Source organism: Myotis nattereri (assembly GCF_964212035.1).
Source record: "Myotis nattereri genome assembly, chromosome: 3".
NCBI lineage: Eukaryota > Metazoa > Chordata > Mammalia > Chiroptera > Vespertilionidae > Myotis > Myotis nattereri.
In genome coordinates this window covers 169,917,182-169,941,873 of record NC_138077.1, presented here as the reverse complement: position 1 = coordinate 169,941,873, position 24,692 = coordinate 169,917,182, and the positions used below count along the sequence as shown (strand labels likewise).

Here is a 24,692-nt window from a genome sequence, read left to right as displayed (position 1 = left end):
TGTAACCCAGGGCAAGGAGCCTGACCAATTTTGAAGCATCTCCTCAGTCTGCAGGTCCACTCCACACCCCCCTTACCTTCTGGTTCCTTTGAGGGTTTTTATATATTGTAGAGAGCTATCTGTGACTGGAACCAAGTGTTCCATTGTGGCAGGCTGGCACGACCATGGCATACTCAGCCCCACATTGGGCGCCTTATGTGCCGTGCCAGCTTAGCCAGGTTCAGTGAGCCCGAGTGGGGGCGGTGAAGGATTGAGAAAAGACAGACAAGAGAAGAAAGCTGGATCTCGGCGGGACACTGCCCTCTCTGATGGAGAGAGATAGCCCATGGACCACAAGCCTTGTCTTTATTTTCTAGCCAGATTCCACGAGGCCAAGTAAGGGCGTGGTCAAGATGTTTACAACATTCTCGTGGGTTTCGATCCTACTCAATTACATGCACCTGAACTCTATCAAGCCCACATCACTCAGACACATGGGGCCACGTGTTCGGACCATAGGTTCAAGCTTACAACTATAGCTGTTGTCTATAATTGTGCTGGGAAGGCTCTGTCCTCCACGCTGGGACTTGCACGTGGCCACGAGAGGACCGTGCCCTCTCATTAGTCCTAGGCTTGAACCTGTCCAAACACTGTAGCCGCTCTCCACATTCCATGACAGTAGGTCTCAGCCACAGGAGCTGCTGAATCTGAGCATTCTTTCAGTGCTGTCATTTTTTTAAAGTAGCTTTTTTTGATCATGCCTTTTAGAAGAATTAGTAAATGTGAAAATGGAAATAATTGAAGAGACAATAAAAATTACCCATAATACTACCCTGACACCTGAAATTTGTTATTTTATTTTTTTCTTTCCTGTGTCTTTGTCCCACTACCCCCAACAAACTAACTTGGGGTTATATTAATTGATAACTTTTGCCCTCCCACTTAGATAGATGTATGTATGGTGGTAATTTTTTTTTCTGTTTTTTTTTTTTTTTTAATTTTAATGAATTTTTTTAAGAGTAAGGGAGAGGGAGAGAGAAACATCAATGAGAAACATTGATTGGTTGCTTCCTGCACCCCGCCCCTCCCTCCCTGGGGATCAAGCCTGCAACCCAGGCATGTACCCTGACTGGGAATCGATCTGGTGACCTCTTGGTGCATGGAATGATGCTCAACCAACTGAGCCACACTGGCCAGGGCTTTTCTGTGTTTTTAAAGCTTCTTCAAGCATTTTTAAAAATCCTCACCTGAGGATATGTTTTTATTGACTTTAGAGGGAGAGAGGAAGGGAGGAAGGCAAGGAGAGAGAGAGAGAGAGAAAGAGAGAGAGAGAGAGAGAGAGAGAGAGAGAGAGAGGTGAGAGAGAAACATTGATCAGTTGCTTCCCATACACATTCTGTCGGAGGATCAAACCTGCAACTAGGTATGTGCCCTGACCAGGAATCACCCTGCAACCTTTTAGTGTACAGGATGATATTCCAACCAATTGAGCCACCTGGCCAGGGCTCTTCAAAAGCATTTTTAATTTCTGTTATTCCATTTATTCAGCAGATATTTTTTGACTCCGTACTCATATCTATTTGTTTTTAGAAATGCAAGTCCCCAGAGAGGTGAGAGGATGAGGAGGTTGAGAGGACAGATGAGTCCATATGGATAAAACAGGATAGTATTAGATAGAAGAATATGTTATGAAGGAAATGAAATGGTGAGGAGTTAGTAATGAGGGTTAAGGTGGCTATATCCTAGGTGGTGTGATTAGGAAAGTTCTCTCTGAGAGATGAATAGCCATAGGAATGAACATGCAATGATCTAGGACAGTGATGGCAAACCTTTTGAGCTCAGCGTGTCAGCATTTTGAAAAACCCTAACTTAACTCTGGTGCCATGTCACATATAGAAATTTTTTGATATTTGCAACCATAGTAAAACAAAGACGTATATTTTTGATATTTATTTTATATATTTAAATGCCATTTAACAAAGAAAAAACAACCAAAAAAAATGAGTTCGCGTGTCACCTCTGACACGCGTGTCATAGGTTCGCCATCACTGATCTAGGATCACAAGTGTTGGCGGGAGAAGCAAGGGCCAAGGGCCTGAGGTGAAAACAAGCACAGCTTGTTTGAGGAGCAGAAAGAAGGCAGTATTTTTGGATCCTTACGAGCAGCAGGAATGTGGAAAGAGGTCAGGTGAGAGCGATGAACAAATATGAGCCGCAAGGGTCCTGGAAAAGATTGGATTTTATTTCATGGCACTGGAAAGCTATTGAAGGGGTTTTTAATAGGACAGTGACTTTTGGCTTGATCGAAAAATCTTACCTTTGGGATGCTGTGTGAAGTGACTGCAGGTGAGCTAGAGTGGTGTCCAAGGAAAGGGTTGTATCTGCTCCATATCACCTCCAGCTTTCATTGTTTGTGCTTCGTCTTTAAGGTTCACACAAACACTGTGCCACCGTAGTTTATGAAACTTTCACATTTCTGCTTCAAACTTTCTGGAACTCAAGTGGTGGCAGTTGATCATGAAACTAGTAAATCGAGTACTAGGCTATTAGCTATAAATCCACCCATTATACATGACATATTAAATTGCCGGTTTCCTTTCAAATCTACCAAGTATATTGTTCAAGGGCATTACAATATACCATCTACTCTTCAGCACTCTGTGCGGTCCATGTTGTGAGATTTAAGGACTTGGAAATTATGTTTGTCTCATACAGTTTTAGACAGTATGCTTTCACAGCGAGTCAGATATGACAACCATGTATTATTGTCTTTCAGCAGACTACATTGGTTTTTCAACGAGTGAGGAGGTAGTAGAGCAGTGGTTCTCAACCTTGGGTGCACATTAGAATCACCTGGGAATCTTTTTAAAATCCTGATTTCTGGGCTTCATCCCCGGAAATTCTGTTTCTTTGTTACTAATGTTGTGGCCCCACCCCATAACAAAGAAACAGAATTTCTGGAGGATGAGGCCCAGAAATCAGGATTTTAAAAAGATTCCCAGGTGATTCTAATGTGCAGCCAAGGTTGAGAATCTCTGTAGTAGAGGCTTTGGATTACTCTGTGCCTTTTTCCAACACTTGCAGTTTGGTTCCCAGGTTGGCCTTTATGGGACAGAAGGTCTCATTTATAGAGCTTCACAAAGTCCAAGTAGATGCTGATTTTATATTTTAACAGCCTCACTTCTAAATTTCAAGAATTCTTATACTGGTTAAATGACAGGTCAAGCAGCCCTTACCTAGACAGTGAGAGTGACAGTATTGAAATAATGCAGTTACCCCTGCTCATCAAATTGCCAAGAATCTAGAAATCAACCGTTTTTCTGTTCTTCAGCACTTTCTTCTTGATCAGCAACCGGTGATGCTGGCACTTTTTGAATTCTTGTGACTTGGTCATTATAACTAACATTTGCATTGAGTCAAGCCTGTGCTAGGCCCGGTACTGGCTGTTGTGTGCATATTATCTTTTAGTCCACACACAAATCTACAGAGCTGTTGTTACTAGATCACTTTGAAAATAAAGAAATGGCCTCAGAGGTTGAGTTACTTGCCGTAGGTCCAACAGCCAGTTGGTGGAGAAGCTTGCATTCCAACTTGGGACTCCGTAGCTAGGGATAAAACTTCCCATGCTGCCATTCAGGCACTCCAGTAACTAGTGAAATGTCCATTCATGTCTCATAAATGCCACATGGGGACCGTGGACAGCAAGGAATTACTGCAGCTTAGTTATCCGCAGGTGCACAGAGATTCAGCTGGTTCTTTAAGGGTAGGCTAGAGGTCCATGGTTTGTGTCCCTAAAACATTAAACATCTAAAAAAAGGAAACATTGACTTCCTTCTCCCTCCTCCAAAAAGGACTAAGAGGTCTAACACAGAAACCATATGTTATTGTGGGGAGGTAGAAGTTGCTTTTTATCATAATGGTAAGAGTTCTGGAATAATACCTGAATTTGATATTTCGTTAGTCAGGTGATAGACCTTTCTGTGCCCACATTAGGTATAGGGAGCCACTGAAAAATAAAACATGGTTTCTACCCATAAGACACTTACAATCTAGGGTTCTAGGTTCTGTATTATGTTCTCATGAGGCATGGCAGAGTATATGTGTGGGGGCGAAATGTTAACATCATGGACCAGAAGGGGAGGGCATTGTTCAGATGTACCTTTCTCCAGTAATGCCTTTCACACTTACTAATCTCTCAAAGTCTATCTTCCGTTCATCGCCTCCGTGAAGCTTTTTCCACAGCTGTTGCAGCTACATGTCATTTTATTCTCTGACATTTCTTTTATTGCTAATCTGCACTTATAATATGGTATTCATTATCACCTCCCTGTAAGATGATCTGTTTCATAACTTTAGTTATAGTCTGTTGCCATCTGAATAGTAAATCCATTAGTGTCAGTTCAGTTCAACAAATGTTTTTGGCAGGAGGGAAGATGTGCTATATACAAGGGAAAAATAATCAAGATAACCTTGAATTCCTTATGTCTTATACCTTATATCTTGTGTAAGCACTACGAAGAAAACACAACAGTGCAATGCCGGATAGTGACTGGGGAAGACCCCTTTAGACTGTGGAGTTGGAGAAGGTCTCCCTGAGGTGATGTTGAAGCTGCACACCGAATGAGGGTAGGGGCCAGATGTGTGAAGATTTGGGGACGGAGGGAACAGCATGTGGAAAGAGCCTGATGTAGGAGTGAGCTTTCCATCAGTGGAGAGAAGAGGAAGCAGGTGTCTGGAGCACCGAGGGAGGAGATGGTAGAAGATTTTTAACTCTCATTACTTCAGTGGCTTAGTAATTTAAAAAAAATCAAGAATCTCAGTTTGGAATAAAATAAAAGTGTAAGACCTCCTTTCCAGTAAGCTCATGGCTTTGTTTCAGTTTTCTAGGGTTTTTAGGAACTAAACACTATGCATAACAATGAATGTGTTAAGTTTAATTATTTGTTCCATTGCTTAATGTCTTAGAGTTGGAAGGGATTTTAAGTCCTTCTGTCCAAGTGGCCATTCTGTGCTGGATCCTTTGGGCCCTTTCTATAGCAGCTGACAGCCAACTTGCCTCCTCGGGATCAGGTTCTTTCATTGCTGGACAGGTCTAATTGTTGGGAGATTTTTCGCCTTATACTGAGATGAAAGCCAACTTCTTCAAACTGCTACCCATAAACTGTCATCTACTTGTCCAACTTAAGTCTCTTGGAGCCACATAAATTAAATCCATTAATTCTTTAGAAAATTGAAAATAGTTGCTAGGCACCACTTGCCTGACTTTTAAGTTCTTCCCCCGCCCCGCATCCTCCCTCCCACAAGCAAAATAGTCCTAGTTCCCTCAACCATTCTTCCCATGATATCATTTCCAGATTCTTTTTCAGCCTGTTTCACTGACCCTTTTTGATGGCAATGTCCACTAACATCTGCCTAAATGTGGTGAGACTATTGTAGCTGAAGTGGATTTATTTCTAAATTCTACCCTCTTTGTAAATAACACATTATTTGGGAGTATTTGTGAACATTGTCCTGCAATGTACACTGTAGTTCAATTAGCCTCCTAACACTGACAGTATTTGAGGGTATGTACCAGGTTCATCTCAGAACCTAATTACTGGCACCAGCTACTTAAGGCCACTCAAATCTGTCCTTTCTCTTTTTTTAAACTATCACTTTATTTATTTAAAAAAAATATTTTTATTGATTTCAGAGAGGAAGGGAGAGGGAATGAGAGAGAGGGAAACATCAATGATGAGAAAGAATCATTGATGGGCTGCCTCCTGCACACCCCCTACAGGAGATCAAGCCCACAACCTGGGCATGTGCCCTGACCAGGATTCAAACCTATTAACCTCCTTGTACATAGGTTGATGCTCAACCACTGAGACACAACGGCTGGGCTGTGTAATCTTGGCCTTTTAAGTGAGGGTCCAGACATCCCCTCTCTCCTTGGCTCATTCCAAGAGTTAAGGTGGCTAAAGATTTAAAGATTAAATTAGAAAAATTCCAGGAGTTTGGTGGAATTAACACAGTGTAAACATCACAGTACATTGATTAGAGATGAATACGTCAAGACTAAATTTGCCCAAATTGTCATTAATTATAGTTTATTTGGATTGTTTTCCACATATTTCTTAAAATTAAGGCCTATATAGATTTATGTTGAATGCCTTAGTGATGCAAAGCTCTGAGAGGTAGTATGGTGTCTTTAGAGCATGGGCTCTGAGCCACATAGCTGAGTTTGGAATCTGACTTGGCTACCCTAGCTCTGTGATCTTAGGCAAAGTGGCTGCTTTTGTTTATTCACAAATGAGAGTAACTGTAGAGCTACCTCATAGGGTTTCCTCTGAGTATTAAGTTAATATGTGGTGGCAGAGCTGAGGCAGGGCGTGGGCAGTCTTCTTGAGTGAAAAATTTAAAGGGGTACCAAAATTCAATAAGTAATAGTCTAATGCAATAAAATGAAAATACCAGTATTTTACTTATTTTTTATTTATTGTTTTTAAATTTAAATTTAATTTTTATTGACTTTATTTGGGAGACATTGGTTAATAAAATTACATAGGTTTCAAGTGTACAATTCTATAATACATGATCTGTATATTGTATTGTGTGTTCCCCAGCCCAAGTCAAGTCTCCTTCCATAACCATTTATTCCCCTCTTACCCTCTTCTATCTCCAACAACCCCTTTTGTTTTATTTTTGCTAAATCTCTTTATCTTTTTCATCCAGCCCCCACCCCCCCGCCCCAACAGCTTTCAGTCTGTTCTCTGTACCTGAATCTGTTTCTGTTTTATTTTGAGTATTAGATTCCACATATAAGAGAAGTCATATGGTACTTTATCTTCCTCTGACTGGCTTATTTCACTTAGCGTAATATTATCCAGGTCCATCCATGGTGTCACAGAGGGTGAGATTTCCTTCCCTTTTATGGCCAAGTAGTATTCTATTGTGGACATGTATCTCAATTTTTAATATCAATATTTTAAGTAAATACTAGATTCAGTAGAACTGAGATTAGGATATAGTCAGTGATTTGTACAAGTGCAGGGTTGGATCCTGTCTTTATTTAAAAATTTTCATAGCCTTTCATCGTGGTTATTTTGTATTTTGATATTTTAAAATATTGCAACAAAATGTTATTTGTCTTGATTACTGGATGTGTTCCCCCCCCTTCAGTTCCCGCCCCCCAAGTTGAGTGCCTCACTCATCTCACCCAACTAGCAGGCCAGTGTGTTGGTGTTTGTTGTTGGTAGTGGGTTTCCAGCTGCCCTTCTGTGTTCTTCTGGCTGGACTAAATCAGACTAACATGAGACAGATTAACAAGAGAAAGACCAGATTTATTGCATATGTACATATGGGGGGTTCCCTAAGAATATGAGACCCAAGAACAGATGGGGCAGTTAAAGGCTTATATGCCACTGTGAGCAAAGGAGAGTGGGGAAGGAGTTGTGATTTGGGATTTCAAAGGGCCGGAAGGCAATTCACATGGAGATTGAAAAGCATATATTTGGTAAATAAGTATTTGCTGGATCATCTTGACCATGGGAACTGGGAGGACTTGTTAGATTCCTCCCTATCACACTTTGTTCGTGTTAAACTATAGTTATCTCTGATAATAGTTCCTTCTTGGAGCAGGTCCTCTGTCTAAATTCCTTCTAGACAGGGGGAAGGTCAATGGTTTTTCCTGAGTTCGTTTCTTGAAAATAACCAGCTTACAATGATCAATATCTCAAAAGGTATATTTTGGGGTGGCAGATTTTGTTTTACGTTAATTGCTATGATAGTCTGTAGAGGAAATGAATTCTAAGAGCCTAGTGGAAGGATTAATTTTCTCCCAACATAGATATTTCTATTAGTTGTCTCAGTGCCAGTCAAAATCTTATAATCAAGGTCAGTTTTAGGTTCTGAATGTCAGGTTTCAAACTCTGCTGGAGCTCAAATCCCAGAGAATAAAAAATGGGAACACTTAGCTTATGTCTGGAGGAACCTAGCCAAGCCAAACAGCACTGAAATATTGCTTGTCCTTGATGGCCAGGGTTGTGAAAGACAGCCACAGATGGTGGCTGAGCCATAGCTGGAACTACTGTTAGTCTGTTTGAGATGCTCTAAGTGATAGGAGCCAGAAATCCACCCACTAGGGCTGGGGGAGGTTGGTGGGAAGTGGTGTTTCTAGAAGTTAAATTATGATGATAGAATCTTTCTGTAAATCTGCATCTATTCCAATTTGCTTTCAGTTATGTAGACCTGATTATAAACATGTCTTAGAAATCTGTTTTATAATTAGTGGCCCTTGAAAGGCAGGAAAAATGTTGCAGAAACAATTTTTTAAAGCTTTATTCTTGGCAGACCAAGTGTTACACAAGACAAGGCAGCTGTTATCTGTTGGGGCATCATCCCCATTGCCGTGGTGTCTCTTCCTCCTTCCCTCCTTCCCTCCTTCCCTCCTTCCCACCAATTCTCTCTTTGATCTTTTTTTTCCTTTTTGACACAGATTTATTCAATGATACTTTCTGCACAAAGTAGTAGAAATAGTTGCTCTTATGTGAACTGGATGTTGTTGATGCTTTGTATAAAGTAGGTGGAGGTGAATGAACTAATAATCATTATAGCTGCTATCATTGGCTTTGATTTAAATTTATCTGAATTTTCTCCTTTATTTTTATTTTTTGTTTAATTTTTAAAAAATATATTTTTATTAATTTCAGAGAGGAAGGGAGAGGGAGAAGAGCTAGAAACATCAACGATGCGAGAGAATCATTGATCGGTTGCCTCCCGCACACCTCCTACTAGGGATTGAGTCCGCAACCCGGGCATGTGCCCTTGACCAGAATCCAACCTGGGACCCTTCAGTCCACAGGCTGATGCTCTATCTACTGAGCCAAACCAGCCAGGGCTGTCCTTTTCTTTTTTTTAGATTGCAAAGAATGTACTTGAGAACTAGAATGAGTTTAAAACACAACTTTATTTTGTTGGCTACTGCCAGACATTACTGCCTTGCTGTGGCGAGCTGACTCAACTGCATGAGTTTGATTATTTTCCCCCAAAATCTTTTTATTGACTTTTATTTTATTTTATTTTTTTTAATTAAATCTTTATTGTGCAGATTATTACATTTGTTCCTCTTCCCCCCCCCCGCCCCATAACTCCCCTCCTCCCAGTTCCCGCCCCACCCTCCGCCCTCACTCCCCACCCACTGTCCTCATCCACAGGTGCACGATTTTTGTCCAGTCTCTTCCCGCATCTCCCACACCCCTTCCCCCCCCAAGAATAGTCAGTCCATTCCCTTTCTATGTCCCTGATTCTATTATAATCAACAGTTCATTCTGTTCATCAGATTATTTATTCACTTGATTCTTAGATTCACTTGTTGATAGATGCATATTTGTTGTTCATAATTTGTATCTTTACCTTTTTCTTCCTCTTCCTCTTCTTAAAGGATACCTTTCAGCATTTTGTATAATCCTGGTTTGGTGGTGATGAACTCCTTTAGCTTTTCCTTATCTGTGAAGCTCTTTATCTGACCTTCAATTCTGAATGATAGCTTTGCTGGATAAAGTAATCTTGGTTGTAGGTTCTTGGTATTCATCACTTTGAATATTTCTTGCCACTCCCTTCTGGCCTGCAAAGTTTCTGTTGAGAAATCAGCTGACAGTCGTATGGGTATTCCCTTGTAGGTAACTGAGTTTCTTTCTCTTGCTGTTTTTAAGATTCTCTCTTTATCTTTTGCTCTTGGCATTTTAATGATGATGTGTCTTGGTGTGGTCCTCTTTGGATTCCTTTTGTTTGGGGTTCTCCGCGCTTCTTGGACCTGTAAGTCCATTTCTTTCACCAGGTGGGGGATGTTTTCTGTCATTATTACTTCAAATAGGTTTTCAATATCTTGCTCTCTCTCATCTTCTGGCACCCCTATAATTCTGATGTTGGTACGCTTGAAGCTGTCCCAGAGGCTCCTTACACTATCCTCGCATTTTTGGATTCTTTTTTCATTTTGCTTTTCCGGTTGGGTGTTTTTTGCTTCCTCGCATTTCAAATCATTGACTTGATTCTTGTGCTCCTCTGGTGTGCTGTCAGGAGTCTGTATAATATTCTTTATTTCAGTCCGTGTATGCTTAATTTCTAGGTGGTTCCCCAATATAACATCGAGGGTCTCATTAGTTTTCTTGTAGATCTCATTAAGTTTATCGACGGCTTCTAAACAGTTCTTGAGAGACCTTAAAAGTGTGGTTCTGAACTCTATATCTTTCATTGACAATTTTGTCCTGTTTCTTTGTCTCCGCATTTTGTTATGCTTCCTTGGTGCACCCCCTAGTGGTCTTTGTGTGCAGTCTTGTAGTTAATACCAGGGAGGGTTTGATCTCCAGACCAAGTGGCTATGAGAATCAGCTGTTTCTGCAGTGAGAGAACTTCTGTCCTCTAGGGAGGTGCTAATCTAGCCTTTGCCTGAGGCTATCCGGCAAATGCCTCTGTGCAGGGCTTGGGCGGGTCGCACAGGATCAATAGGGTGGGCCGGAGAGAGCAGTTATGGCTCTCAGTCCTGTCCCCAGGGGCTCTGCCTCTCTGAGTCCCAGCACCTGCTGCCAACCTCAGAGAGAAAGCTGCACTCGCTCTGACCGAAGCCAGACAGTCCCGCTTCTCCCGTTTGAGTCTGGGTCCCTAAAGACTCGCCCGTATCTGGAGCTCAGAGTCTGCGACTCCCTCCCGATTGAAAACGCCAACCGCGCCCTCCGCCGCCAGCCCGCTCCGCGCACTCCGCACCTCAGAATTTGACTTCAGCACTGCGCCTCCTCTGAGTGTCCGTATGCGTTTCTCTTTCCTCCTAGTTGTAGGACTTCCACTCAGCCAGCGTTCCTGTGGTTCTGGGTGATGTCCATTCCGTTTTTTGGTTTCACTTTTGAAGTAGTTGTTCAAAGCAGCAAACTCCAGCGTTAACCTATGCCGGCATCTTGGTTCTCCCTCTAGAATATACACCTTTTTATTGATTTTTAGAGAGAGGGGAAGGGAGAGGGGCAGAGAGAGAGAGAGAGAGGGAGAGAGGGAGAGAGGGAGAGAGAGAAACATTGATATGAGAGCAGAACATCCATCTGCTGCTTCCTGCACTCCCCCTACCTGGGATCCAACCCGAAATCTTGGCATAGCCACACCGGTCAGAGTGAGTTTGATTATTTTTAGAGACTCCAGTTCAATTTGTTAACAACAAAATAGGGATGGGAAATTATTGTCTCAAAAAGAATGTATGTCACCTTCTTTATACCAATTTTTAGAGCACAGCTGTGGCAGCTGAACTACATATGCCTGCTTTGTTTTCCTCCTGTCATTTGGCAGGTGGAGAAAGAGTGAAAGTTTTAAAGTGAGTCTAAAATTAGTATATCTGGTGCAGCATTCAATTTCCTGTAAGTGCTATTTGGAATAGCAATATGTAGCAGAAGAAGATATAGAGATGTGAGTATAGAAGAAGCTTAGAGGTTGAAATCCAGGGGCCAGTGCAGTTTGATTCATGAAGGAAATATTCTCAGATATCTAGGAACTCATGGAATAGAAGCCACTGTGCAAATAGATTGTCTTACCCTGAAAGTGATCCTTGGTTTAATGGGCAGGGTTTAATGTTTCCTATTGGGTAATTTAGCAGCTCATCTTTAGATTAGTTAGTGAAGTAGGACTTCCTGAGTTGCAAAATGAAATCCAATGCTTCCTCTTCCTTCTCACTGCTCCTGTCCTGGGGCCAGCTTGGACTGAGTTAGAGATTTGCAAACCAAAATCCTGGTTGTTAGTTTTGCGTCATTATGAGGTGTAGCAAGGGATTGATTGCACTGGGTGGGAGCAGATGTGCTCTTACAGTGGGAGTGACTGGTGACACTGGCTAACAGTTGTGTCATGTGGCTCCAGCATTATCTCTTGCATTAGAAAGGCTTGGGTCCCCATCACCTGCTTGGAAGGCACATAGTATTCTACTCCACTCCACTGACTATGCACCTCTCCCTAATCACCTCTTTCTCAGCTTTCATGCTTCTGGAATTCTTCACTTCTGCTTGCAAGTCTTTTCTTGTAAGGGCTGCCCTTTTCTGCACTCCTTCACCTGTGTTGGAGACTACCTTTATTTTCCTCTCCTAAAGGACCCCCAATATAATGTGCTTGTATGGAGGGTGTGTGGGTGATAGGGATTAGAGTCTGGCATAGGCAACCTCTTGACATGGCATATTAAACACCACTGCCCTATGACCTGTCAGTCATTCCCTATACGTTCCTCCAGCTCTGCCCTTCCCTCCCCTAACTTAGAGTTCAATTTGTTAACTTCTTGCTCTTTTCCTTTCTGGAGAATGTGTTCTTTTTCTGTCTCCCAGATTTCAATCCTCCAATACTTTCTTATCCAGAACAGTTTACCTCTTCACTGCTAACCCCTCGGTTGCAGGCTCCATCCCCAGCCCTGGTTGGAGGGGGGAGGGGAGGGTATGGGAGGCAACCAAGCGATGTGTCTCACATATCGATACTTCTCTCTCTCTCTCTCTCTCTCTCTCTCTCTCTCTCTCTCTCTCTCTCTCTCTCTCTCTCTCGCCCTATCCTGTCCACTCTCTAAAATTCAATGGAAAAATAACCTTGGGTGAGGATTAACAACAAAAAAAGACTGTTTCCCTTTGCCTAGGATAGATCCTCATGTTTAATGTTTATTACTTTTTTCTTGCAACGTTTTATTTTGCTTTTCTTTTAAAAAACAAAAAAACCCCACAATCCATCTTTATTCACTTATTCAACTTAAAAATGATTGGAGGTATCCTTAGCTCCCTGAGGCTTAGTTTAAATCACTCAGGTGAACAGGACATACTCTAAGGTGTCCAGAAGGGGAGAAGGCGGTTGGTTGAACAGAGGATTCCAGTGTGGGAGTCATTTGGAGGAGGAGACTAAGTAATTGCTTGAGGAAATGGAGGAATGCTTTGGAGGCTGGGCCTGGAAGACTCCCCACTGTAGGGCATGTGCTAAGAGTGCAGCCTGTGGGATCGCATTGTCTGGGCAGCCAGCCAGCAAGTTGTGCAAGCACTACATATCTCCATTTCTTCCACTACAACCAGGACTAATAATGGCACTACCCTCTTAGTGTTCTAAGAATTAAATGAGATAATACATACAAGGGATTGGAGTAAGGCTTGGCCCAGTGTTTTTGTTTGTTTTGTTTTTGGTGTGTTTGTTTTAACTTTTAAAAAAATGACCTATAATGTTGAAATAAATTTTTCTCTCGGCCCAAGATGGAACCACATCACCACACTGAGACTTAGGTAACTTTCATATCCTGTAAATACTCTGCTTGATACTTTGGCTATTGTCAATATCTTGGCTGCAAGGAACATGGGGGTGCACATATCTTTTTGGCTTAATGTTTTCATTTTCTTTGGATAAATACCCAGAAGTACTTCTATTTTTTAATTTTGGGGGGGAACCTCCATACTGATTTTCATAGTGGCTGCCCTTTGACATTATTATTATTCTTGCTGGGTGTTAAAGGATGGTTACATGTCACCCTACCCAGTGGACCTTATGCCCCCACTGGGAGCCCCATCAGAAAAGAATGTTAGCATCAGCTTTATGTCTCCTTCTCTTTCCCTTTGTTTGCAGGAAGGTCTGCTGCCAGCTTTGGGAGGCTGGTGAGCATGGCACATCTTTGGTGTCCTTGTAGTTCTCCACCAGAGCATTGCCAGGGAGCTATGACTGAGGGACGGAGGGAGGGATGGAGGACAGTCCCTCATGGCAACAGTAGCAGCCCATCGTCTGAGCAGATGGCACTGGAGGAAACAGCAGCTTCCCTGGAGCTGATCTGCAGCCAAGAACCTGCACTGAGAGGCAGCTGAAAAGGTGTCTGGCACAGCCAGACCCACACCCCAGGCCTTCTGCAATGGGAAGGAATTTCTTTTTATGTTGCTTTAAAAGTGAAATTCCTCCCTGCCCTCTGAATGGGATGGTAATGGGTTTGTGATAAGGTTATAGGGGGAGGCAGAGAAAATCTAGAGAGCTCAAGAGATTTGAAGTATGGCCCTGCTCCTCAGGACTGAAAGTGCCTGGTGGACATCAAAGCAGACTCACAGAACGTGGGCTTGAGGAGATGCTTAAGCATTTTGGGTCTAAAACTCATCTATAATTTTGGCAGATCTTTCAGATGACTTGCCTTTTCCCACTTGTTCCCTTGCCCGGCGTCTGTTGCCTCCATCCCAATCTGCTTTTTCTCCTTTGCTGCTTATATAAGGCGGCACATGGTCCTACACCAGATGTTCATGGTGTCCTTATGAGTGCATGTGTTCCTATTCTGGGCCAAGAAAATACTCCTGATGTAGGACATCCAATATATTTTAGCTTATGTAACCCCAACTCTTTCATGATTTATTTAACATCTTAAAACAGGATTACTGCACTGTTTTAGCCTTTGAATCAGTGTGGAGGGTCAAGTAGTAATGAAGCTGCTGGTGGAATGAGAAAGCTTACGGAAGAAGAATCTGCTGGATATCCTTTGTGCTTTGATATTGTGTCACCGTCGTTCTCAGTAATGCTAGCCGCTTCCTTACCCAAAGTCGTCATGGCTTCTGGCCATGCATATTTTTATCTTGGCTATTATAGAAACACACCCACTGCCAGCACATTTCTGGACCTAAAGTTACAAAATTAGACAGAGTGTAAATATCCAGTCTGGCTAGAGAGAAAAGAGCAAAGAGGTGTCACAAAGCATCGGCCCTTATTCCAGAAGTCTTCCAGGCAAGGAATGATAGAACGCTGACAGATGATTCAGGTTGGAGTTGTGGTCCAGACTCCACTCCTCACATCTAGAATGGGTTTAATGATCCATACCTTGGCTGCCCGTGAAAGCAAGGAGATTTTTCTTAACCTTTGAGGTCCCTTACATCACTGCAGAGGTGGAATCTCATGATTAAGAGGACATGAGTGTGTACCCTGACCGGTGTGCTCAGCGGTTAGAGTGTCAGCCCAAGGATGGAAGGGTTGCATCAGCCCATTGATTCCAGGTCAAGGGCATGCACCTGGGTTGCAGGTTCAATCACTGGTCCTGCTCAGGGGGCGTTGGGGAAGCAACCAATCGATGTGTCTCTCTCACATTGATGTTTCTCTCTCTCTCCCCCCCCCCCACCTTCTACTCTCTCTAAAAATCAATGGAAAAGATATCCTCGGGTGAGAGATTAGCAACAAAAATAAACAAATAAAAGGACACTAGTGTAGTTTGAGGCATACTGGGAAAGCTAGTCCACTTACCTTCCCACCTGCCCACAAAGCCAGGTACTGGAAATTGGAATTCACCTCTGATGAATAGAGGTAGAGGGGTCCAGCTCTCTCATGCAGAGGAGGAAGCTTGAGGGCACAATAAATGAAGCACATTGATGTGTGCAGTCATGCGGAAGCAGAACTGAGAGCCAAGATTCTCGATTCCCAGTCTGATGGTAATTCCTTATATCATGCTGACTCTTTGCCTCATGATGAAGCCATTTCAGTGTTTTTAAAAGTGCATCTTCCCATGATCAAAAGGCAGATAACAAGAATAAATCAAGTAGAATGGTCTCTTATATGTGGTATTTAAAAAACAAAACAAAAGCCTTAGCTGGTTTGCCCAGTGGATAGAGCATTGGCCTGCAGACTGAAGCGTCCTGGGTTCTATTCTGCTCAAGGGCACATGCCTGGTTTTAGGCTCAATTCCCAGTAGGAGGCGTGCAGGAAGCAGCTGATCACTGATTCTCTCTCATCATTGATGTTTCTATCTCTCTCTCCCTCTCCGTTCCTTTCTGAAATCAATAAAAATATATATTAAAAACAAAACAAAACAAAAAACCAAGCTCATAAATACAGAGAACAGATTGATGGTTGCCAGAGGTGTGTAATAATGAAGGTGGGCAAAATGAGTGAAGGGGGTTAAAGGTACCACCTTCCAGTTATAAAGTAAATAAATCATGGGGGTGCAATATACAGCATGGTGACTATAGTTAATAACACTGTATTGCACATTTGAAAGTTGCTAAGAGTAGATCTTAAGAGTTTTCATCACAAGAAAAATAATTTATGATGACAGATGTTAACTATACCTATTGTGTTGATTATTCTGCATTTAATATACAAATATAAAATCATTATGTTGTATTCCTGAAACTAATTTAATACTATGTCAATTGTACCTTTATAAAAAAATCACATCATAATTATGTTTTTAATCTCACAATTAGTGGTAAAGAGATACACATTTGTACTTTACATGAATTTGGGTTCAAATCTAGGTTAAATTTTTTTTTCTATTGACCTTCTTTTGACTTAGGAAATGATTAATTATATAGGTCATAGATTCAAATAACTTTAGCTACAATTTCCTTTGGTTAATATACCTTATGATGAGCTAAATATTGTACTCTAAGGTTAATAGCAAAAGAAAGGTGTTGAAGACAGGTGTACTCTGTGTGGAGTCACTGTTCCTCGGGAGTGACATGATCACTGACTTAGGGATCTTAGCCTGATGTACAAAGGAACAAAGAATGAATAGGATTAAAGTCTTGCTTTATAGTTTACTTTATAGTATTATTTTGTATTAAATAAATTATAAACCTATCCTTACCTTCTTTAGAAATAGTTTACAATCCCTAATGTCTTGTGATTTATCAGAAAACCTTTAGGGTAAAGATTGTCTGTATCACCCAGACACCCAGAAGGAGAGATGGCTCCAAAGATAGGCAGCATGTGTTTTGGGTGGTCTAGTCTAGTATAAACCTCACTTGGGGTGATAAACTTTCTGCTTCCTTAGTTAGAGAATATTTTGGAGTCGTAAGCTCAGACATCTTTAAAAGTTGACTCATACACATTTTGTGGGCGTTTAAAAATGTCAGGTAGCTTCAGGAGGAGCAAGCATCTCTTGTACGAACAGATCTTTTTTGTTAGGAGGTCAGGCTTGGGATCCAAATGCAACCTGTGGTAATGATCTTTCTGCACCAGCTTGAATAGGCTGAAGCAATAGTTGTGAGAACTAAATGTTCATGTATGCGGACTGATCAGATAACAGAATGTTGCTTAATTCAATAAATTTATTCTACTCAGTTGTTTAAGGCCTGCCTGGCAAAAATTAAGACCATAAGATAACATTTAAAAGAAACATTGCTGTTCATAATCCTCACTATGTGGTTGAGTCGGTTTTTCTGAGTTTTTATTGCCTTAAAAGTTTTTATTATCATGACTGTTGAACAACACAGTAGACTGAAGATATGACAGGGGATGTAGTGAAAGGAGTTTAAGAATTTGTAGGACCTTGGGTACAGGAAAACAGAGCCTGAAGATATGATAGTATCTTCAAGTAGTATCTCAAGTAGAATGGCCCTTATTGATCCTTAAAATTGACTCTGCCCTCAAGGGGATTATGATCTGGTATGGAGGATATGTAAACAATCTCCCTTAACAAGAAGAGTGAGATGTAGGTACAGGTATAACCACATATGGTTGTACAGGGACGTGGCAGGGCACCTGGCTAAGGGGTATGTATGGGGCCTGTAGTCCAGTTTGGTTCTGTACACCAAGCTGTTTCCTGGCACACAGTTGAGTCAGCCTGGGGAAGTGGGCATCTTCCTAAGGGGGCACCTTTTTTCTAATCTGTACAGAATCACGTATAGTCTAGCTTCAGCCTAGGTTCTGGTGGGCTATAGAAGAGGGGATTACTACTCTGAAGGAAGTAGAAAATTCATGGCTCTGAGGTGGTTGGCGCATGTAGTACTTGAAGGATACCTCTTTCAGCCAACTTTTGCTAGCCCTTCAAATTCCAGCTCTAGGATGGGAAGCTTTCCTTGGGTCTGAGCATGGATTGAGGTGTCCACCTCTGTGTCCCTGTCCTGGGCACATCACATCAGAGCACTGCCTCCCTCCTGACCTGCCTTTCCTCCATGAGACTGTACACTGCTTGAGGGAAGGGAGAACAGTTTTTCTCAGCTTGTGCCTGGCATAGCGAAAGGGTCGGGGATAAAGGAACTCTGTGGTGGGAGGTGAGGTTTGAGGAGTAGTGCTTCCAGGCCAAATGGGAGTGATTCTGAATGCTAGCCTAAGGAGTTCCCATGCCATCCTGTAGGTCAGGGAATGCATTGTTGGTGTTGGAGGAGGAAGTGACCTGTGCTGACTTGTGGGTTGGGAAAATTCCTCTGGAAGTTGTGTGGGGGATGGATTAGATGAGGGAGAGGGCCCTGGGGAGAGGAGGGGGTTGACTAATTAGTAGGTATAGGATTGCAGGGTACTTAGAGTTTGGTAGGAAGTAGCTGCAAATAAATACATGCTGTAAATTTATTTGTTTATTTAGTTGAAGATATAGTGCCTACTGAGAGCAAAGTGGTTGCACAGAGCAGGACCAGGTATTTCCCCACGGGGCAGACTATCACTGAGTAGGTAAGTTTTGCCAGAGTTCACAAAGAAACTCACTTCTCATTATGCTCTTGTCCCTTTAGACAGGGACCTCACTATTCCAGAAGGTTAAAAGGTTCTGCACCCAACCTCCAGCATTGGTGTGTGTGTGTGTGTGTGTGTGTGTGTGTGTTGTGTGTGTGTGTGTGTAGAGGGGGAGTTTGCACACCACCAAATAATTCTCCAGTACCAGCTGGGTGTCTTACATTTCAACTCAATTCTGACATTGTCTGTCTGGAGCCAGGGTCAGATCCCATAGGTTAAAGGGTTCAGTCCTGTAAGTCCACCCTCTAGTTCAGATTGTCAGGCCAGTTGGTCACCTGTGCTTCTGACCTGACTAAATCAGAGGTTCCCACGACTTCTGCCTTGGGTTTTGCTGCTAGACCAGGTCACAGAATTAAGGAAACCCATTTATCTACTAGGTTATCAGTTTATTACAAAATATATTAACGAATACAAATCAGTAGCCAGATGAAGAGATACAGAGAGTAAGGTGCTGAACAAAGGAGCTTTTGTCCTTGTGGAGTTTGGGGTTTGGCACGTTGAAGTGTTATGGTTCCCCAGCCTGGAAGCTCTATGAACCCCCTCTTTTTGGGTTTTTATGAAGGCAGATTATATAGGCATGACTCATCGACTCATTGGCCTCTGATGACTGAGTCAACTTCCAGCCCCTCTCCCCTTCCAGGAAGTCAGGGGGTGGGAGTGAAAGTATACCCCTCTCTTCATGGTTGTTCCTCTGGCAACCAGTGCCCACCCTTAGGTGCTTTCCAACAGTTATCCCATTATTATAAACCCAGTTGTGGGAAGAGGCTTATTATGAATAACAAGACACCATTTCACTTTTAGGGCTCCAGAACATTTTCAGGAACTAACGACAAGAGACCAAATATTATAATGAAAGATGCTCCCATTGCTCTTACCACTCAGGAAATTCCAAGGCACTGGGGAGCTCTGAGCCTTACTTTGGACCGCTCTGAGCCTTACTTTGGACCATATATATTTCTTATAAATCACAAATTACACACGTACTCTAACATTCAAAGTGCTTGTGTTCAAGGAAATGCTCACAAACATTCAGAGATAATGTAGTGTGACGAGTGGTAAAGAAAAGGAACTCTGGTACCAGCCTGCTTGAGTTTGAGTTCTGGCTCTACCATCTATTAGCTGAATTATTTTGGGCAAGTTACTTGACCTCTGTGCTTCAGTTGATTTATGAAATGGGGAAAATAATAACATCGACTTCCTAGATATTAGGATTAAATGGTTTCATGTATATAAACTACTGAGAACAACATCTGCCATATCCGAGCAAAATACGATCTCCATATCCTTGAGAGAAATTTGCAAAGGGGTATTATTCCAAGTCCTTTACCACATATGAACCACATACAACTTTTAAAACAATTGTAGGTGGTGGGCATTCCCTATTTATAGATGAAGAAAGTGAGGCCAAAACACACAATGTGACCAAAGTCTTAAAAGCCTGTCCATGGCAGTGTCAGAATTTGAACCCAGGAAGTATGACTCAGAATGTTCTTCATACCTACCAATAGCAAGTGTCACAGAATGATTTAAGACCATGTCTTTTTGTTGTGAAGGAAAAGAAAGCCTGCTTTTAAGCTAGGCCAGCTGGAGGGTGGATACTGGACATCTGAAATGAGTCATTGAGTTAAGTGCCCCCTAAAATTAGGAGTTTCTTCCATAATTCTCACCTCTAAAGGTCCTTGGTATCAATCTCTTAACCAAGATGTTTTTAAAAGCTTATTATTATTTTTTTAATCCAAAGAGATTCATCAAAGTGATTTCAAGGATAAATAGTTTATAGAATGAAGTTTTTCTTTGTTTTATTAATCTTTTTCAAGTAACTACTTCAGTGTCAAAATATTCTTAAGAGCGGGGGGATAAGGAACTTGTAGCTGGCAGAACCACAAAGCAATAGTTCATTTTGACCACTCCTCAGATGGTGCGTGTGTGTGCTTTGGCATTTTCAATGACCTTTTGAAGAAGGGCTGATTCTGGGAGTGGCAATGGTTTCTCCTGATTCTAGGCAGCCTTATGAGGGAATCAAGCTGTTTTTTACAGGGTTCTTTTATTCTCAGTGTTTTCTGCATGAACAATTAAAAGGACATTGAGCCCAGCCGGCATGGCTCAGTGGTTGAGCGTCGACAGGGCACATGCCCGGGTTGTGGGTTTGATCCCCGGTGTGGGGCTTACAGGAGGAGCTGATCAATAATTCAGTGATTATCTTTCATCATTGATGTTTCTGTCTCTCTCTCTCCCTTCCTCTGAAATCAATAAAAATACTTAAAAAAATAAAAGGACATTGAGTTGTTATCTATTTCTGGTGATTTGGCTAGTCATCTTGGGGAATTTGCTGCTTTGTGAACACTTGTCCAGCTCTGTCCAGTTTGCCCTTAATTTATAGGGAATCAGAACAAAAAGACACTGTGTGCTTGTCTGCAGCCTTTCTTTGGAATTCTACTTGAAAGATTGGAGCAGCCATGTGTTGTATCCAAATGTGCTAGCATTAGCACTTAATAATATTGCTTTTCTTCCAAACAAACTGACCTGGGCAGGTGAAGGTCATGGTTCCCGGAATGGGCCTCTATCTCCTGACCCACATTGTATTACTGTTTGCTGTTGAGAAGGTCTTCATTCAGATGTAGATATATTATTAAATCCATTTTGCTCTGGCTGTTGACCTTTCCAGGTTTTCATGGTAGGGATTGAGAGATGTGGTGGAAGTTTGATTTTGGAATCAGATTGAGAACATACCTATCCTGCCTGAGAAGAGCCAAGGCTGCCAAAAATAGTTGGAAAACCATGTTGCCCAATCCCGAGTCCAGTTGTCATAATCCCTCTACAGTAGCCATTCCTAGGCAGTGATTGTGTCTCCATTCAGACATTTCCTTAGGCAACTTTTTGGAACCACTTGAAATTCCCACTACTAATCCTAATTCTAAATCCTAGGCTTTGAATAAAATAAAGCCTTTCCCATGTATCGAGTATCAGGCCATGGGTAAATTGTTATCATGTCCTTCTCTGGGTCTTCTCTTTTCCAAAGAAGCTGCTACCTACTCTTTCCTCATGGGATGTCTGGTGCCATTTCACATCTTGGTCTCTTACCTTGGAAGCTGTGTACTTGTTTATATCTACCTTAAGGTTTGTTAAATGGGCCTAAGAATAAGGCTCTGGGGCTGGTTGGCCTGCCTATTGCAGAGTAGGACAGCACCAAACTTGTCAGTTACTCCAAGCCTACTATGAAAGTGATTTTTCAGATACAGAACATACATACCCTACAGGTATTATTCAAGAGAACTGAAACCATATGTTCAGACCAAGACTTGTGCACGAATGTTCATTGCCGCATTATTCACCATAGCCCTGAAGTGGAAACAAACAACCCAAATGTTCCTCAATGAACAAATAGCTAAACAAAATATGTTCTATCAGTACAACGGAAGAATAGTATTCGACCATAAAAATGAACAAAGTACTGATATATGCTACACCAGGGGTCCTCAAACTTTTAAAATAGGGGGCCAGTTCACTGTCCCTCAGACCGTTGGAGGGCCGGACTATAGTTTAAAAAAAAAACTATGAACAAATTCCTATGCACACTGCACATACCTTATTCTGAAGTAAATAAACAAAACAGGAACAAATACAATATTTGTATTTGCATGTGGCCCGTGGGCCGTAGTTTGAGGACCCCTGTGCTACACCATGAGTGAACCTTGAAATCATTCTGCTAAGTGAAAGAAACCAGACACAAAGTACCACATGTTGTGTGATTCTGTTTATGAGATGTTGCAGAATAGGCCAACCTTTACAGACAGAATGCCGGTTAGTAGTTGCCACATGCTAGTGGGAGGAGGAGATGGGGAGTGACTGCTGATGGGTGCAGGGCTTCTTTCTGGGGTTGATACAATGTTCTGGAATTAGGTAGTGGTGATGATTGCACAACACTGAGAATGTATTAAACACCACTGAGTTGTACGTTATAAAATGGTGAATTTTGTGGTGTGGTATGTCTCAAAAAGCTGTCACAAAAAAACGGCTGTTACCTCCTAGGTGAAGGTGAGGATATATGAGGATGAAATGAAATGACACATACAATACTTAAAGGAACACAGTATATATTCAGTTAAAGGAGCATAGGATGTATTAAGTTAATGATCGCTAGTGTTGCTCTTAAGGAAATTAATACTGCTTAAATATCAGTACTTTTCTTTACTGCCACCTCTCTAGAATATTACCTGTTACGTAGTACGCAATCAATCAATATTTTCCCATTCATGTTCAGCCACATTCAGGAATGTGCTTGTCTTTAGCGTTCTGCTTCTTCAGGGAGTTATTGAATACGCGTCTCCTGGGGCCTAACTGAGCTACTTTGGTCCAGTAGGAGTGATGGAGTGATACGGAGCTCTTCACAGCTCATGTTTCAGTGTGGAAGTTGGAGTTAGGAGTAGACTCAGCCTTGAGAAGGAAAGGCTCTACCTTAAATTCAAGGTGAAGGTGGGGGAAAATAATTCTTGAGCCCCCCCCCCCCCCCCCGTAATATAAAGCTGCTTTATGTTTCTATAAGAACTTCATTGGCTTGTGGAGGATGTGACTCCTCATGGTTCACTAACAGTTCCCTGGAGAGCAGATGACTTCATCTTGGTTAAATAAAAACTCAGTGCGTAGACATTTAAACAATTTAAACTGATCAATTGTTCTGCTGAATCCAACTCACAACTTCTACAAGTAAGGAATTGTTATTTTAAATTAAGATAGAAGCATTTTTTTCTTGAAAAATAATTAAAAATTTTTCATTCTTTTATGAACTTGGCATTCCACTGATAACACTGAGTTAGTTTCTTTCACAGTTATGTCAGCAATGTGCTATTTGCTTATACGGGGGCTCCGGAGAAGATATAGACCTGTTGTGTGTTCTACCCAGCATTCTTTCTAGAAGAACAGTGGAAATGGTTTTTTTGTTGTTTTTTTGTATTTTTTGGTCTCTAAGGAATGGTTGTGCTTCGCAGCTTCCTTCAATCTTCTGTACACTGTGTGCCGTGTGGTTGATCACGTTTCCTTGTTACCATAACTTGTTGGGAGGCTCAGGATCCAGTTTCTGGCTCACCTTCAGGGAGTCGCCAGGGCTCCTTTCTGGCTTTTTGTGTACCACCCTCTTTCCAGGCTCCAACTTCGTTTCCTACTCTTATTTTCACGTTATGTCTAATATATATATTCTTTTATTTTTATTTCATCAAGAGGTGCTTTTATAATTCTTTGGGAGACAAGAGGGAGACAGTGCCACCATTACTGAAGCAATATTTAAAACTTAACTCTACCCCCCCCCCCCCCTTCCCCATATGAACCAGGAGGAATGGGAGAGAAGGCAAAATTGTCCAAAAAGCGTTTGTAAGGTTTTTATTTTTGAAGCTTTTTCTGAGAATCTCTTTTCTCCTGCCTTTTTAACAGAAGTTGGTGATGTGGCAAAGCAGTACATAGAGAAAGGCCGTTTGGTTCCAGACCACGTGATCACACGCATGATGCTGTCGGAGCTGGAGAACCGACAGGATCAGCACTGGCTGCTAGACGGTGAGTGGGACCCGTGGGTGAGCTGGGTTTCTGGGAGTAGCTTGTTCCTAATAGAATTCCGTTATTGTTCCAGTTTGATGACGCCTTTTCTTTCCATGATGAAGTTGTCATAAGTATATCTGAAACCAGAGGTTCTTTCATTCATAATAGGCCACAAAAATTTAAGCCGGGAGTTACCATTTTTCACCTGTCAGATTAACAAAGATAGAAAATTTGAAAATCTTTTATTGCATATGTGGGAAATAAGTGTTGAGTATACAATGCGCAACCTTTGGAGGACAGTTTAACAGTCTTTATACTTTTTGTTTCAGCAGTTCTTTGCTGGATTTCTTGCCTAAAGATATAGCTTCAAGGATGTTTATTTTCAGCATTATTTATAAAGAGCAAGACATTGGTAACCATCTAAGTATCTATCATAGCGATGTCTTAAATTTGGTATGTACCTATGTTATAATATGAATAGATCTCAACATAAACTGCCAAGTGAACAAAGCTAGTTGTAGTATAGTGTATATTGCCTATTATTTATGCAAAAATAGAGGGATGGCGTAATATTACTGTATATACTTAGAAACGCATGCATAAACTATCTTTGGAATATAAAAAACTGCTAACAGTGGTTGACCTTGGATAAGCATTAGGATTGGGAGACTTACTTTTCATCATGTATACATACGCCCTGGTACTGTTTGATTTTTTAACATGTATTTAAACAATACATGGACCTGATCTGAAAACTG

The 24,692-nt window shown here is 41.7% G+C and overlaps 1 protein-coding gene across 2 annotated transcripts in view; it reads left to right on the top strand.

The window, feature by feature from the left end:
• AK4 (adenylate kinase 4) overlaps window positions 1-24,692 on the top strand; it is a 59,669-nt gene that overhangs the window by 8,660 nt on the left and 26,317 nt on the right. For both annotated transcript variants that reach the window (XM_081087341.1, XM_081087342.1), the window contains exon 3: window positions 23,833-23,952. In XM_081087341.1, coding sequence (XP_080943467.1) covers window positions 23,833-23,952 — 120 coding nt within the window. The remainder of the gene's footprint in view (window positions 1-23,832; window positions 23,953-24,692) is intronic.